Here is a 12643-nt window from a genome sequence, read left to right as displayed (position 1 = left end):
AGGGTCCCTGAGAGAAGCAGAGAATGGCGCTGGTTCTTTGAAGCGAGGGTCTAGGAGAGAGCGGCGCCGGCCCCGGCTCTAACCCTGAGGCGGCTGCGCGGCCGACATGGCCTGCTGTCACAACGTAATGCTGCTGCTGGACACCGCGGGAGGCGCCGCTGGTGAGAGCCCAGTCCGACGGGTCGCCCTGCGCCTCCTCACCTACCTAAGTTGCAGGTTCGGCCTGGCCAGGGTCCGCTGGGCCTTCAGGTTCTTTGACTCTCAGGGTGCGCGGAGCCGGCCTTCCCGCGTGTCTGACTTCCGCGAGCTGGGGGTCCGCTCCTGGGAGGACTTTGAGGAGGAGCTGGAGGCCAGGCTCGGGGATGGCGCCCACGGCGCCCACCTGCCGGGCCCGGCGCCCAGGGCCACCCACACGCACAGTGCCCTTATGGAGACGCTGCTAGACTATCAGTGGGACCGGCCCGAGATCACATCGCCCACGAAGCCGATTCTGCGTAGCAGCGGGAGGAGACTGCTGGACGTGGAGGGCGAGGCCAAGGAGGCCCAGTCTGCGCTCGGCGGCTTTGTGAACGCCGTCTTCCTCCTAGCCCCCTGTCCGCATTCGCAGAGGGAGCTGCTGCAGTTCGTGTCCGGGTGCGAGGCCCAGGCCCAGCGCCTGCCGCCTACTCCTAAGCAGGTGATGGACAAGTTGCTGCCCAAGAGAGTCCAGGAAGTCATGAAAACCCGAAAAATCACCTTGTACTGGGTGGATACCACCGAGTGGCCTAAGGTAAGATTACACAGCGAACTCAGATTTTAGTACGTGGTGCTGGTGCTGATGAACCAGAACTTGACAGCATCTGCAGAGCAGCCCGTGGACCCAGAATGAGACTAACATGACCAACAGGTGTCCCTTCAGAAGGAAAGTTCTGGGGTCACAAAGAGGGACGTTCATCACAACGGTATAGGTAGGTCCTCGGTACCTGAGTCAATGCGTTTGAGGTCCTTCACAATTTGGGCCCTATCTGTCTTCCCAGACTTAATCTTTCCTACACACGACCCTTATTCCAGACTGTTGAAACAGTTTAATTGGCCAACAGGCCTTGATGGCTTGTCTTGTCTTAGCAGTGAAACGCCACTGCTCTCTCTTCTGTGCCAGTTTAAATCACACCTCATTCTTCAGGGCCTTTGCCCACATGGCAACTACTCAATCTCAACTTCTGAATTTCCAAACACTTTTGTGGCACTTACCCTTTCTCCATTATATGTTCCAGTCGTGCAGTCCCTCACCTTCCATCTAGCCTAGAAATAACCTCAGAGGCAGGCACACACATCTCTGTATCTCCTGCAGATGTGTTGTTGCTTGTTATAGGTGTTCAGAAAATATTTGTTGACCAAATGAACAAATTCTTATGTACTTACAGTCCTAAATGGCTAATTTGGACTTTCGTTGAGGCAGTGGAGCACCTGCTCCAGTGATAAGTATAAATTTCTACCTCCATCATTTTCTTTCTGTCACTTCACTTTGTCAATAAATAACTTCATTTGAGGAGCCACTACATTGAGTACCGACTACATTGTTTTAGCTGCTGGGGATGCGGTGGTCAGCAAAGTGGAGTTTATCTTCTGGGGGAAGATATATTAGGTATGGTTAACAGATTAAACAGATAAACAAGTGATAGGATTTCAAATAATGCTCTCAAGAAAATAAAGCTGAGTAAGGGGCTGACGGTGGGGCAGAGGAAGTAGAAGCAGGAGACAGTTGTAAATCGGGTCGTAGTCAGGGAAGGCCTTTTTGAACAGAGAACTGAATGGTGAAGGAGGAGGATAGTGAAGGTTGGGCAAGAACTTTCCAGGCAAAGAGAAGAGCCAGTGTAAAGATTTGAGCTGGAAATGAGCCTAGTTTGTTTCAGAAACAAAAAGGTAAGGAATGCTGAAAACTAGTAGGCAAGGGCAAGCACAGTAGGAGAGGAAGTTAGAAGGTAGCAGAGGCATATCTGTAGGGCCAAGGTAATAAATTCGGATTTTGTTCTAATAGTTGGGAAAGTGGCTTAACCAGGTGAAAGATGTGATTGCATCTGTTGGAAACATATGTCACTAAAGTAGGGGTGGGTTAAATTGCAAGGTTGCAAATGGGAAATGAGCAGATACTTAACACAAGTAGTGATATAGTGGGTTAAAATTTCCAAATTGCTTTCACATGCAAAGCCCAAGGAAGACTTAGCAAATGCAATGTAAGGCAGCAGTGGCTGGTCAAAAGAAAAGGAAAAGGCAAAAGTGTTTAAGGGAGTGGTAAACATTGACGGAGAAAATGGAATCCTAAAACTTAGTTTGTTTAAGGCAGCAAATTAGGTGTTGGACACAATACACAACACATAAGGGCTCGATTTAGGATAGTTGATATTAAATCACATCAAAGACTTTATGCTGGAATTGTATTTTATCAAATATTGGCTAGAAATAAGTCTTAGCAGATTGGGCTTGGAGATTCTTTTTCTCTTTTCTGAATGGCATTAAAATAAGTAGGTTGACAGGATCTTTTTAAAGATTCTTCCAGTTTGCACATCCCATCATCTGTGGAGATGGGTCTTCTCTGAGGCTTCTTACATCTGTTATGTTGTTTCCCATAAGCAAAAGCCCATCAGATAATCTTAAGCTTTTCTGGAATTTTTTTTCTGGTGTAGATCTGTCTTTTCCTGTTCAAAAGCCTCTGCCTAGCTGCACTGTGGAGGCAAAAGGGAGACTTAGGTTCTGTCCTTGGGGAGCTCTCACTATGAGGGTAGAGAGAAGAGAAGAGAAATTCCAGGGTCTGCCATGTGGAGCTTACAGTCTGGGAAGTAAAACTGGGAGAAACAGACTCAGGGAGGAGGGAATCCAAGCACACATAACTCTTGCAAAGATAAAGGATAGAAGGGAGCATAAAAGCCCTCTCTCACATTTTCCGCTTTATGCTAACCCTGATTTACTCAACAGATACCTGTTGTTGAACAAACTGCGAGGTATGCTGAGTATTGGGTGCACCATTAGTGAGCCAGACGAATGTGGTCCCTGCTGTCTTGGAGCTTATAGTCTTGTGGACGTTTATAAATCCCTAAATTTGAAACTACCACTAGGACTTGTCTGTTACTTAGCCCATAATGTACATAAAAAAGAAAAATGTAGCCATAATCTATATACTGGTTGTGGGTTTTTTTTTTTTATCATATTCATATATTTTTAATCAAAGCTTATGTCCTTTTCAACTCCTTTTAAAGTTTTACTTTTCATTTGCCAAGCAGTTTTTTTTTCCTGGCTGGTCCTCTGACTGAAATAATTTCAACAATTTTTTTGTTTCCCTTTGGCAGAAAATCTTAATCAGGATCTATGATAATTGAACTGGCTTACCATTCTCCCCCTTGGCAGTGAGCACAGGTGTGGATATATGGGTGGTAACATAAAATACTAATTGATTAATTTATCACAGCATTTTCCAAACTGATAGGCATAACCAAAACAAAAGTTTGGCAGTACATTACTTATCTTCACTACATGTGATAGTTTCTGTTGTGCTCTGATATTTTCTTTCCTGGTTTTTTTCTTTAACACTGATCTTAAACCATTCAGTTGATTCATCATAGGGTCCATCCAAGTTCATCAGGATCACCATCCTCATTTTAAAAGCACTACCCAAGAGAGTCGTGGGTTCTTAGACTGGACTATCATTGCCTTGCTGTGAACTTGGGCACCCTTTGAACTTCAATATAATGGAAAGTTTGGAGAGGACCTAGAAGACCCTTCTAATTCTAATTTTTCACATTCACATAGCAATTTGTGGTTCACAGTTGTCAACTCACCTGTGGAGTAGGCAAAGCGGCATGATCAATGTATTCTAGGGTAGGTGCGCCTTTATGTTCCCATAGTACCTGCATATTGTCATGGTACATTGTGATTCTGAGCTAAATCTTTCGTGTTATTGCTTTTTTACTCACCCCACCCTTGACTTTAAGATCCTCGAAGACAGGAACTATGTCTTGCTAGTTCATGGTATTATCATCCTGGGTCCTTGGGCTCTTTAATCAATAGAAATTGATAAGAGGCCAGATGAGAAATTCAGACAAGGCTTTACTGGGACTCGTGCTGCACAAGGGAGTAAGAACAAGAAACAGGGGCCCTTCCTACTCCCCAGAGAGGGGCAGGGGCCTGGTTCCTTAAATGGGGGTGTAGTAGGAGCAGATTGGTGGGCTGGGCAGGAGGCGTAGCTTAGGTGATCTGTGCACCCCCTTGGTGCTGTGTGCAGGGATCATGCTCAGTACCCTGCTTTTGCTCTCAGCACCTCAGAAATGGCAGTTGATTTGTGGCCTTTTTGTATCCTATTGTCATAATTGCCCTGACTGCATGCAGTTATTTTTAGTCCCTTATAGTTTCTTTGTATTCGTTTGTCCAGGTGCAAGCACTCCAATAAAGGGTCCCATGTCCCAGCCTATCTCAATGGCACATAAAGGTTGCTCAATAGAAGTTTGCTGAAAGAAGGTTGGATGAAGAGTCAGCTATGTGTGAAGGAGTGAGGAATGGCTTTTACAGAGACAGCAGGGTTTGAGCTAGGTAATGAAGTATAATAAGCATCCAGTTGGTGAAGATGGAAGGGGAATACACAGCAAACAGAACCAGCAAAAACATGGAAGCATTGTAAAATGTGGCATGTTCAGGAAACAGCAAATGGTTCAGTGTGCCTGGAAGGTAGGGATGGGTGAGGGAAGGATAATGTGTTTGGAAATATTGTTTAGAGCTGGGTTGTAAAGGGCTTTATGGCTATACTGTAGGGCAGTGGGAAGCCCTTCAGAGTTTTTACAGAAGTAGCGTGATTGGATATGTAGTTTCAAAGAATACTTCTTAAAACAAAGGAAAGATTGGAGGCAGAGCACAGACTCTGTAAGCTTCAGTAAGAGTCCAGAGTTTAGCGAAAACACTGAAGATAGAACTGAGAAGACCTGTTTGGTCTCCACACAGACCCATGGGTGCGGGCAGGGTGGGTGAGTCTCTGGTGATCACCCTCTAAGGGAGGTGCTCCTGCCTCTCTCCTGTGACACTTGGCCGCTGTTGTGTTGTGGAGGACATGATTTTTTTTTATTAATGTGTAATGACTTTGCATTCCTTCTAACGTTTTATGATTTATCCCTCGTGAGTTGCATCACTTCTGTTCCTTGACAGAAGATAGAATTGAAGTGCTATTTTCTAAATAGGTGCTTTCTTGAAGGCATATTATATAGCAGTTATTCAAGGCATTTTATATAGCAGTTATGCAAGTAATGGGATGCTGGCCATTATTTGTGTTTGGTTCAACAAATACATTAATTGTGTAATTTGATCCTTTAATGTACACATCAACTTTACTTTCTCCTGATTTCCCTTAGCTTTATGAATGCCTAACTTACAATAACCCAAGATTCTTTGTAATTTTTATTTTAGTTGTGGGAATCTCCGGACCACCTTGGGTACTGGACAGTATGTGAACTGCTCCACCATGTAGGAGGCACTGTCTTGCCATTTGAAACTTTCAGCCAGGATTTTACTAAAGCTGGGGAAACACTGCTTGGTAGTGAAAGAAAGCTGTCAAGGGAACCTCACCTCTCTTCATGGATTTCAACTCTGCCAACTGATTCCACTTTAAACTGTTTGCTCTATAATTCTCCTGAGTATGAAGCCTCATTTCCACGGGTGGAAGGAACATTATTTTTCCCTGTTGAAAGTAAGCAAATAATACTTGGGGCCGGGGGCGGGGGAGGAGTGGTGATGGGGTGGTTGGTCTGGGTTTCATTCATTTCTGCAAGTCAGACCCATGAATTCTTTAGAATTTCCAGCAGCCTAGGCGTTCCATTAACACTTGTCATTGAAAGATATCTAAGCAAAATCAGAGATACCACAGGAAAGGACTGAAGTTTGGTACAACTGTAAGCCCATGTAAAAAGGACAAGTGAATGTTTTTAAAGAGTTTCCCAACTTTTTGCAAAGAAGGATAATATTGTTCAGGTGCCCAAGCAAATGGGTAGTAAGTAAGTAAAAAGGTTTCACTGCTTCATAAAAGAGATTGATAAATTGAAGATCATAGAAAATCAGTGATTGACTCAGAGAAGAAATAACAAATTAGTCAATTGAAGCAGAAAATGGTGCCTGGTACCAGGTAGAGCCAGCATGTTGGAATCTTCATAAATTTGCTTTATAATATGATTTGCTATATAGTGAATCTAATTTCTGAATAATTATTTAGTCACATAAATAATACCATATAGAGATATGTACATAAAACTATATTATACACTATGGACAATTTAAGGAAATTTCAAGAGTGGTTTTGAAACTTTGAGCCAGGATTTTACTAACGCTGGGGAAACACTGCTTGGTAGTGAAAGAAAGATGTTAAGGGAACCTCATCTCTCTTCATGGAAAGCAGTTTTGTCTTACATGGTCTTTAGAATTTAAACTCGTAAGATAGGATGCACTGTATTTTATGGATTTAAGAAGCCGTGGGTTTTGTGTGTGTGTGTGTGTATTGCTTGAATACTTATTTCTAAGTCATAATTATTGAGAAGTTCTGAAATCAAGTCACACCATTGTAATTCCAGTCATATACAGCTTTTCCTATAAAACTGAATGAACTTAACTATGATAGCAGTAGAATGAGGGTTGAAGTGTGAACTAAGTAACAATACTAGTACCTCTGCTGGCAATCTAATTTTTTTTTCCTACTATTAAATCTCTTATTAGGAGCTACTTCTTATATTAGAATTTCAATATTCTTTATTTCTAACAGGCAAAGAGATTCAAGAAACATGGACAGTTACTCTAGAGCCCTTGGCCGTACATCAGAGACATTTTCAGAAACCAGTCAGAATTTTTCTAAAAGGCACAGTGACCCAGTGGTCCCTCCCAACAAGCTGCACTTTGGGCACTGATAGCTGGATGCTACAAAGTCCAGAGGGTAACAAATCAACTCAAAGGATGTTATTTCAGCAGCTGGTAAACAGGCTGATTGCTGAAGAGTTACATCTGGTAGGTATCTTCCACGTGGCAAGTTATTCTGGTCTAATAACACACTGGTAAAGTGAAATAAGTGCATTTATGAAATGCCAAGGAATGCCCTACATAATACAGTCTCAGTGAAACAGATGATATTTTTGCAAGTATTATAGCATCGTGACAATGCTCATTAGTGAAGAAACAGCTTATAAAAATTGCATGTACCTTGAATCCAATTAAACCAAATTATATTCACATAGGGAAGAGGCAGTGAGCCAAATGGAATGATTATATTAGGGCAGTGAAGTGATGGGTGGTTTCTCATTTTTTAAATGTTGCATTATGTATTTATTACTTTTACGTAATAAATATATTTCATTTTAAAAAAAACCTCTACGTTGTAAAATTAGATATACTAGTGTCCAGTAGTTATACAAATTTAGTAATGTCTTCTGAAAAGGAATACATACATACCCAGATTTGATATAAATTTAGTAATGTCTTCTGAAAAGGAATACATACATACCCAGATTTGATATAAAGGTGATGCTAATTTTTTAACTACCAGTAATTCCTTACCTTACTTTGTCTTGCTTTTGTAAGCTCAGAAAGCTTTTATCTTCTGGATTCCACTGTAAAACATTCCAGAGAAAAACTGGGTAGTCATTTGGACAGTTGTTGTTCTAAGAGTTGTGTGCTCTGACAGAGCACTGGAGTCAGGGTGTCAGGTGACCTGGATTAGATCACAGCTCTGCTGCCCACCATGTGATCTGAATAAATCCCCTTAAGTGGTAGAATTGATTCCTGGTTAAGAGCATGGGTTTCAAATTCATACACTCTTGGCTTCTGCCTCTTATTAACTGGGTGACAAACAGGTTGCTTATTCCTCAACCTCAATTCCTCCTCTATAAAATGAGGATAATAATCTTTTTTTTTTTTTTTGCTGTGCCTCATGGCATGCAGGATCTTAGTTCCCCAACTAGGGATCGAACCCATGCTCCCTGCAGTGGAAGCACAGAGTCTTAACCACTGGACCATCAGGGAAGTTCTGATAATAATCATTTTTACTTCAGAGTGGTTATGAGAATCCATTGAGTTATAATAAGTACATAATAAGTGCTTAGTAAATATTCCTAATAACCTTAGGCTTTTCTTATCGGTAAATTGAGGAATTAGGATTAGATGATCAGTAAATTCAATGCTAGCACTAATATCTGTGAAGTCTGTCTTTTCCAGTTTTCTCTTTTATATTAATCATTGGGTGAAACTATTATTCTGTCTTTTACTAAACTACATGCCTTTTTAGACATATGTCAACAATATTCCCAACTAATTAGATCTTTTTATGTAGGTTACCAGTGTGGACCCTGGTGAAGGCTGGCCCCCCATCACTGGAGTTATTTCCCCCTTCTCTGCCAGTGCTACAATTCTCACTGTGTTCCACACCAAGGAGACTGAATTTCAAAGACATTTTCTCCAAACGGTTGTGGCAGAGAGGCCCCAGGATTCAGCTTCCCTTTTTTCTGAGGTTGTGGATGGTGTATTGAATCAGATTCACAATTCACTTGAAGATCCTGCTACCTCAGGTAAGCTTCTGAAGCAATAACTACCATACTCTAGGTTAGTGGTTTACCATCTTTTCTAGCAACATAACTTTTTTTCAATGTGCTCTTAGTAGAGCCCAATATCTGTTATAAAACAGATAAAAGTAGGCTACAATATTTCTGGCAGTTTAAATCATTATTTATAGAAATCCTGAAGCAATTCTGAGGAGGCCAAAGGCTCTGTGAAACCATTTTGAAATCGAAGGTATAAGAGGAAACCTGGTTTTTAATATGTTTAATACAGACTACATGTAAAACTGTTATGATTCTGTTTTCCACTTTTTGCACTGTTACTGATATGATACAAACCTTATTTATGCTAGATAGATATAAATATAATCAATTTGATATTTCTTCCATTCACATTTACTCAGTAGATTTATTGAGTGCCTGCTGTATGTCAGGCTCTGTTCCAGGGGGCTGGGAGTACATTAGAGAAGAAAATAGAAAAAGGTCTCTGTTGTTAAGAAACTTATCTAGTCAGGGGAGACAAGACAATAAATTAAATAAGGAAATTTTATAGTATGTTTGAAAGAGTTAAGTGCTATAGTTATAAAGCAGAGAAAAAGGAATAGGAGGGTTGTAATTTTAAACAGGCCTTGTTAAAAAAGTGATATCGAGCAAAGGCTTTGAAGGAAGTGATAGGGAGAGAACATTGTAGAAGCAACAGTAAGTGCCAAGGTTTGTGTGTCTGGTGTGTTTGAGGAACAGTCAGGAAGCCTGTGTTTGCACATTTTTCATAGACAGCATAGGCCTGTTGGGATTGGGGGTGCAGCTGAAGGAACATTGTTAATGATGTCCTTTAGAAGAATGTGGTCAGTCCAAGGGAGGAGCAAGTGCTTCGAATTCTCTGCTTTGCTTCTAATGCCTCTTTTCCTCTTCCATCTCTGCTCCTTTGTTTCTGTAGCTCCACCTACTCCAGAATGGGCCCAGCAGGAGCTTGGCCGCACAGCTCCCTGGAATTCCTCTGTTGTGGAGAAGTGGTTTCCTTGCTCTAACTTTAGTGGTGCCAGTTCAAATTTGATGGAGTCATTTTGGTAAAACTTATTTTTTTCTCTGGGTATTGATTATTGAAATCAGCTCTCAGTTATCTGCATGTGAGTTTGTTGTTGTTTTTAACAGACCACCTTTTCTGAGTACAGTCCAATAATATTAAAAACTAATTACAAATGGAGAATATTGTTTAATGGGTATAGAGTTTCAGGGTTTTTTTTTTTTTTGCGGTACGTGGGCCTCTCACTGTTGGGGCCTCTCCCGTTGCGGAGCACAGGCTCCAGACACGCAGGCTCAGTGGCCGTGGCTCACGGGCCTACCCACTCCACGGCATGTGGGATCTTCCCGGACCGGGGCACGAACCCGTGTCCCCTGCATTGGCAGGCGGACTCTCAACCACTGCGCCACCAGGGAGGCCCCTAGAGTTTCAGTTTTACAAGATGAATCCTGGAGATGGATGGAGATGATGGTATTATGAATATACTTAATACCACTGAACTATGTACTTAAGAGTGATTAAGATGATAAATTTATGTTGTATATTTTATCAGAACTAAAAATTTAGAAAAAGTTAATTACGAAAACAAAATACACTCATAGATGTCAGAAAATATTTAGTATTAAATCTCAATAAAAAAGGAAAATAGCAAACTTGAATAATGCAGTTAAATTTATACTTAAAGGAAAATTTAAAGTATCTTTTGAGAGAAAAATTAAAAACCAATTAGCTGAGACCGACACACTTAATACAAGAGAGTAAACCCAAAAATTAAAAAAAGAAGGCAATATTAAAAATAATAAATAGAAATCAAGAGAAACAAAAGATGATTCTTTGAGAAGCCAAATAAAATAATCTATAGCAAGATTGAGCTACTTGTATGAGCAGTCATAAATAATATTGGAAGTGTAAAAGATATGGCAGAAATTCAAAATATTAAGAAGTAAAGTTGAGGTTTATTTTTTCCATAAAGATACCCAGTTGTTCCAACTCCATTTGTTAAGACAATCTTTTTCTCAATCACTGTGACACCTTTGTCAAAATCAGTTGACCACCAACGTGCAGGTCTATTTCTGGAAAGAGTCTAGTCCAGAAATTATGTTTATACCACATTATCTTGAGTACTGAAATCAGGTAGTCTGTGTCCTCTCAACTTTGTTCTTTTTTTTTCTCAGAATTGCTTTGGCTATTTTGGACCCTTTGCATTTCCATGTAAATTTTAGAATCAGCCTGTTTCCACACACCCAAAAAAAGCCCACTAGAATTTTTGATTGAGTGTGTATTGAGCTTATAGGTCCATTTGGGAAGAATTGACATCTTATAATAATGAGTCTTCTGATTCATGGACATGGTACAGCTTCAAAAGACTAAGAGCATAACAGGTGCACCTTCCCATATGAGATAGCAAAATTTACCATAAAGCTCTAGTAAATAACATAGTGTGGTATCGGTGCAAGGATCAACAGAGAGACCAGTGGAGTAGAAGCAGCAGGGAAAGAATAGACTATTCAGTAAATGGTGGTGTTGATGATTGGCTATCCAGAACAAAAAAGATAAAAAATTAGATTTCTACTTCACAGCATACATAATGATAAATTCCAAATAAACTGAAAAACCAAACATGAAAAGTAAACACTTTAAAATTGTAAGAAGGAGAAACACTAGAGAAGAAGATTAGGCTAAGGGTGGATTTCTCAAATAAGACCTAAAAAATTGAAACCATGAAGGAACATATATGACTACAATGAATTTTAAAATGTTTATATGATGAAGACTAGTCATAGACTCGGGTAGCTGTAATCCATATAACCAGCAAAGGATTAGTATCCAAATTAGTACAGATCTCCTAAATATAAGAAATCCAATAGAAACTTGGGCAAAGAATGTGAACAAGCGGGGTTTCCCTGGTGGCACAGTGGTTAAGAATCCACCTGCCAATGCAGGGGACGCGGGTTCGATCCCTACATGCTGCAGAGCACCTAAGCCCATGTGCCATAACTGCTGAGCCTGCGCTCTAGAGCCCACGAGCCACAACTACTGAGCCCACATGCCACAACTACTGAAGCCCGTGCGTGTAGAGCCCATACTCTGCAACAAGAGAAGCCACCGCAATGAGAAGCCTGTGCACCGCAATGAATAGTAGCCCCCGCTTGCCGCAACTAGAGGAAGCCCGTGCTCAGCAACAAAGACCCGATGCAGCCAAAAATAAATAAATAAAATAAATTTTTAAAAAATTGTGAACAAGCAATTCATATGAAGAAATCCGACAGAGCAGTAATTTGGAAAGATACTCAGCATAGGTAAGTGGAAATTAAAACCACAACATGGAAAAACCCACCAGATTCTATTTTATAACTATTAGATTGTGAAAAATTAGCATGTGGAGAAATGAGCACATTTTAGATGGTAGAAGTGTAAAATGGTTACAACCATTTTAGAGAACAGTGTTCCTAGTAAAACAGAAACTTCACATACTCTGACACTCAGCAATTCTACTTCTAGGTGTCTGCACTGAAGAAATTTTTGCACAAACACAAGGAGAGCTGTGCTAGAATATTCATTTCCAGTGGAGAGGACTAGCAGACTCTCAGCAGGGAAATGGATAAATAAATTACAGTATAGTTATACAATAGAATATTATACATAGATTAGTAAAACTGAATAAACCAGAGCAACACGTGAAAAATATGTTGAGTGCAAACAAAATTGCCAAAGGATAGTGTTGTATGATACCATTTTCATAAGATTTACAACATATGAAACAGCAGTTTGTTCATTTTGTTACATATATATGTCTCTGTAAATAAGGTACACACGAATCTAGGAATACCTCTGGGAGGAAGGGATGGGAAGAAATTAGGTGAGGCTTTCTCTGTGTCCATGAATGCTTAATTTTATTTAAAAAAAAATCTGAAGCAGATACAGTAAATTAACGGGGGGGAAAAAGCCACCCTCACTGCTCAAGGAAATACCAGCACACTTAGGAGAATTAGGCTGCTTCAGACCTGCTGCTGGTATGAACTAATTCAACTAATGGCACCATAACTTTCTCCTACTTTTAAGTCAGATGATATCA

The 12643-nt window shown here is 40.6% G+C and overlaps 1 protein-coding gene across 1 annotated transcript in view; it reads left to right on the top strand.

Annotated features, from left to right (window-relative positions):
* Window positions 1-12643, top strand: part of TICRR (TOPBP1 interacting checkpoint and replication regulator) — a 51854-nt gene continuing 39211 nt past the window's right edge. Inside the window, exons 1-5 of the mRNA XM_032623853.1 lie at window positions 1-769; window positions 5425-5704; window positions 6767-7005; window positions 8324-8558; window positions 9484-9613. Of these exons, the coding sequence (XP_032479744.1) occupies window positions 107-769; window positions 5425-5704; window positions 6767-7005; window positions 8324-8558; window positions 9484-9613 (1547 nt within the window). The 5' untranslated portion in view covers window positions 1-106. The remainder of the gene's footprint in view (window positions 770-5424; window positions 5705-6766; window positions 7006-8323; window positions 8559-9483; window positions 9614-12643) is intronic.

This window comes from Phocoena sinus, chromosome 2 (assembly GCF_008692025.1).
Source record: "Phocoena sinus isolate mPhoSin1 chromosome 2, mPhoSin1.pri, whole genome shotgun sequence".
NCBI lineage: Eukaryota > Metazoa > Chordata > Mammalia > Artiodactyla > Phocoenidae > Phocoena > Phocoena sinus.
This window is presented reverse-complemented; position numbering and strand designations above follow the sequence as displayed.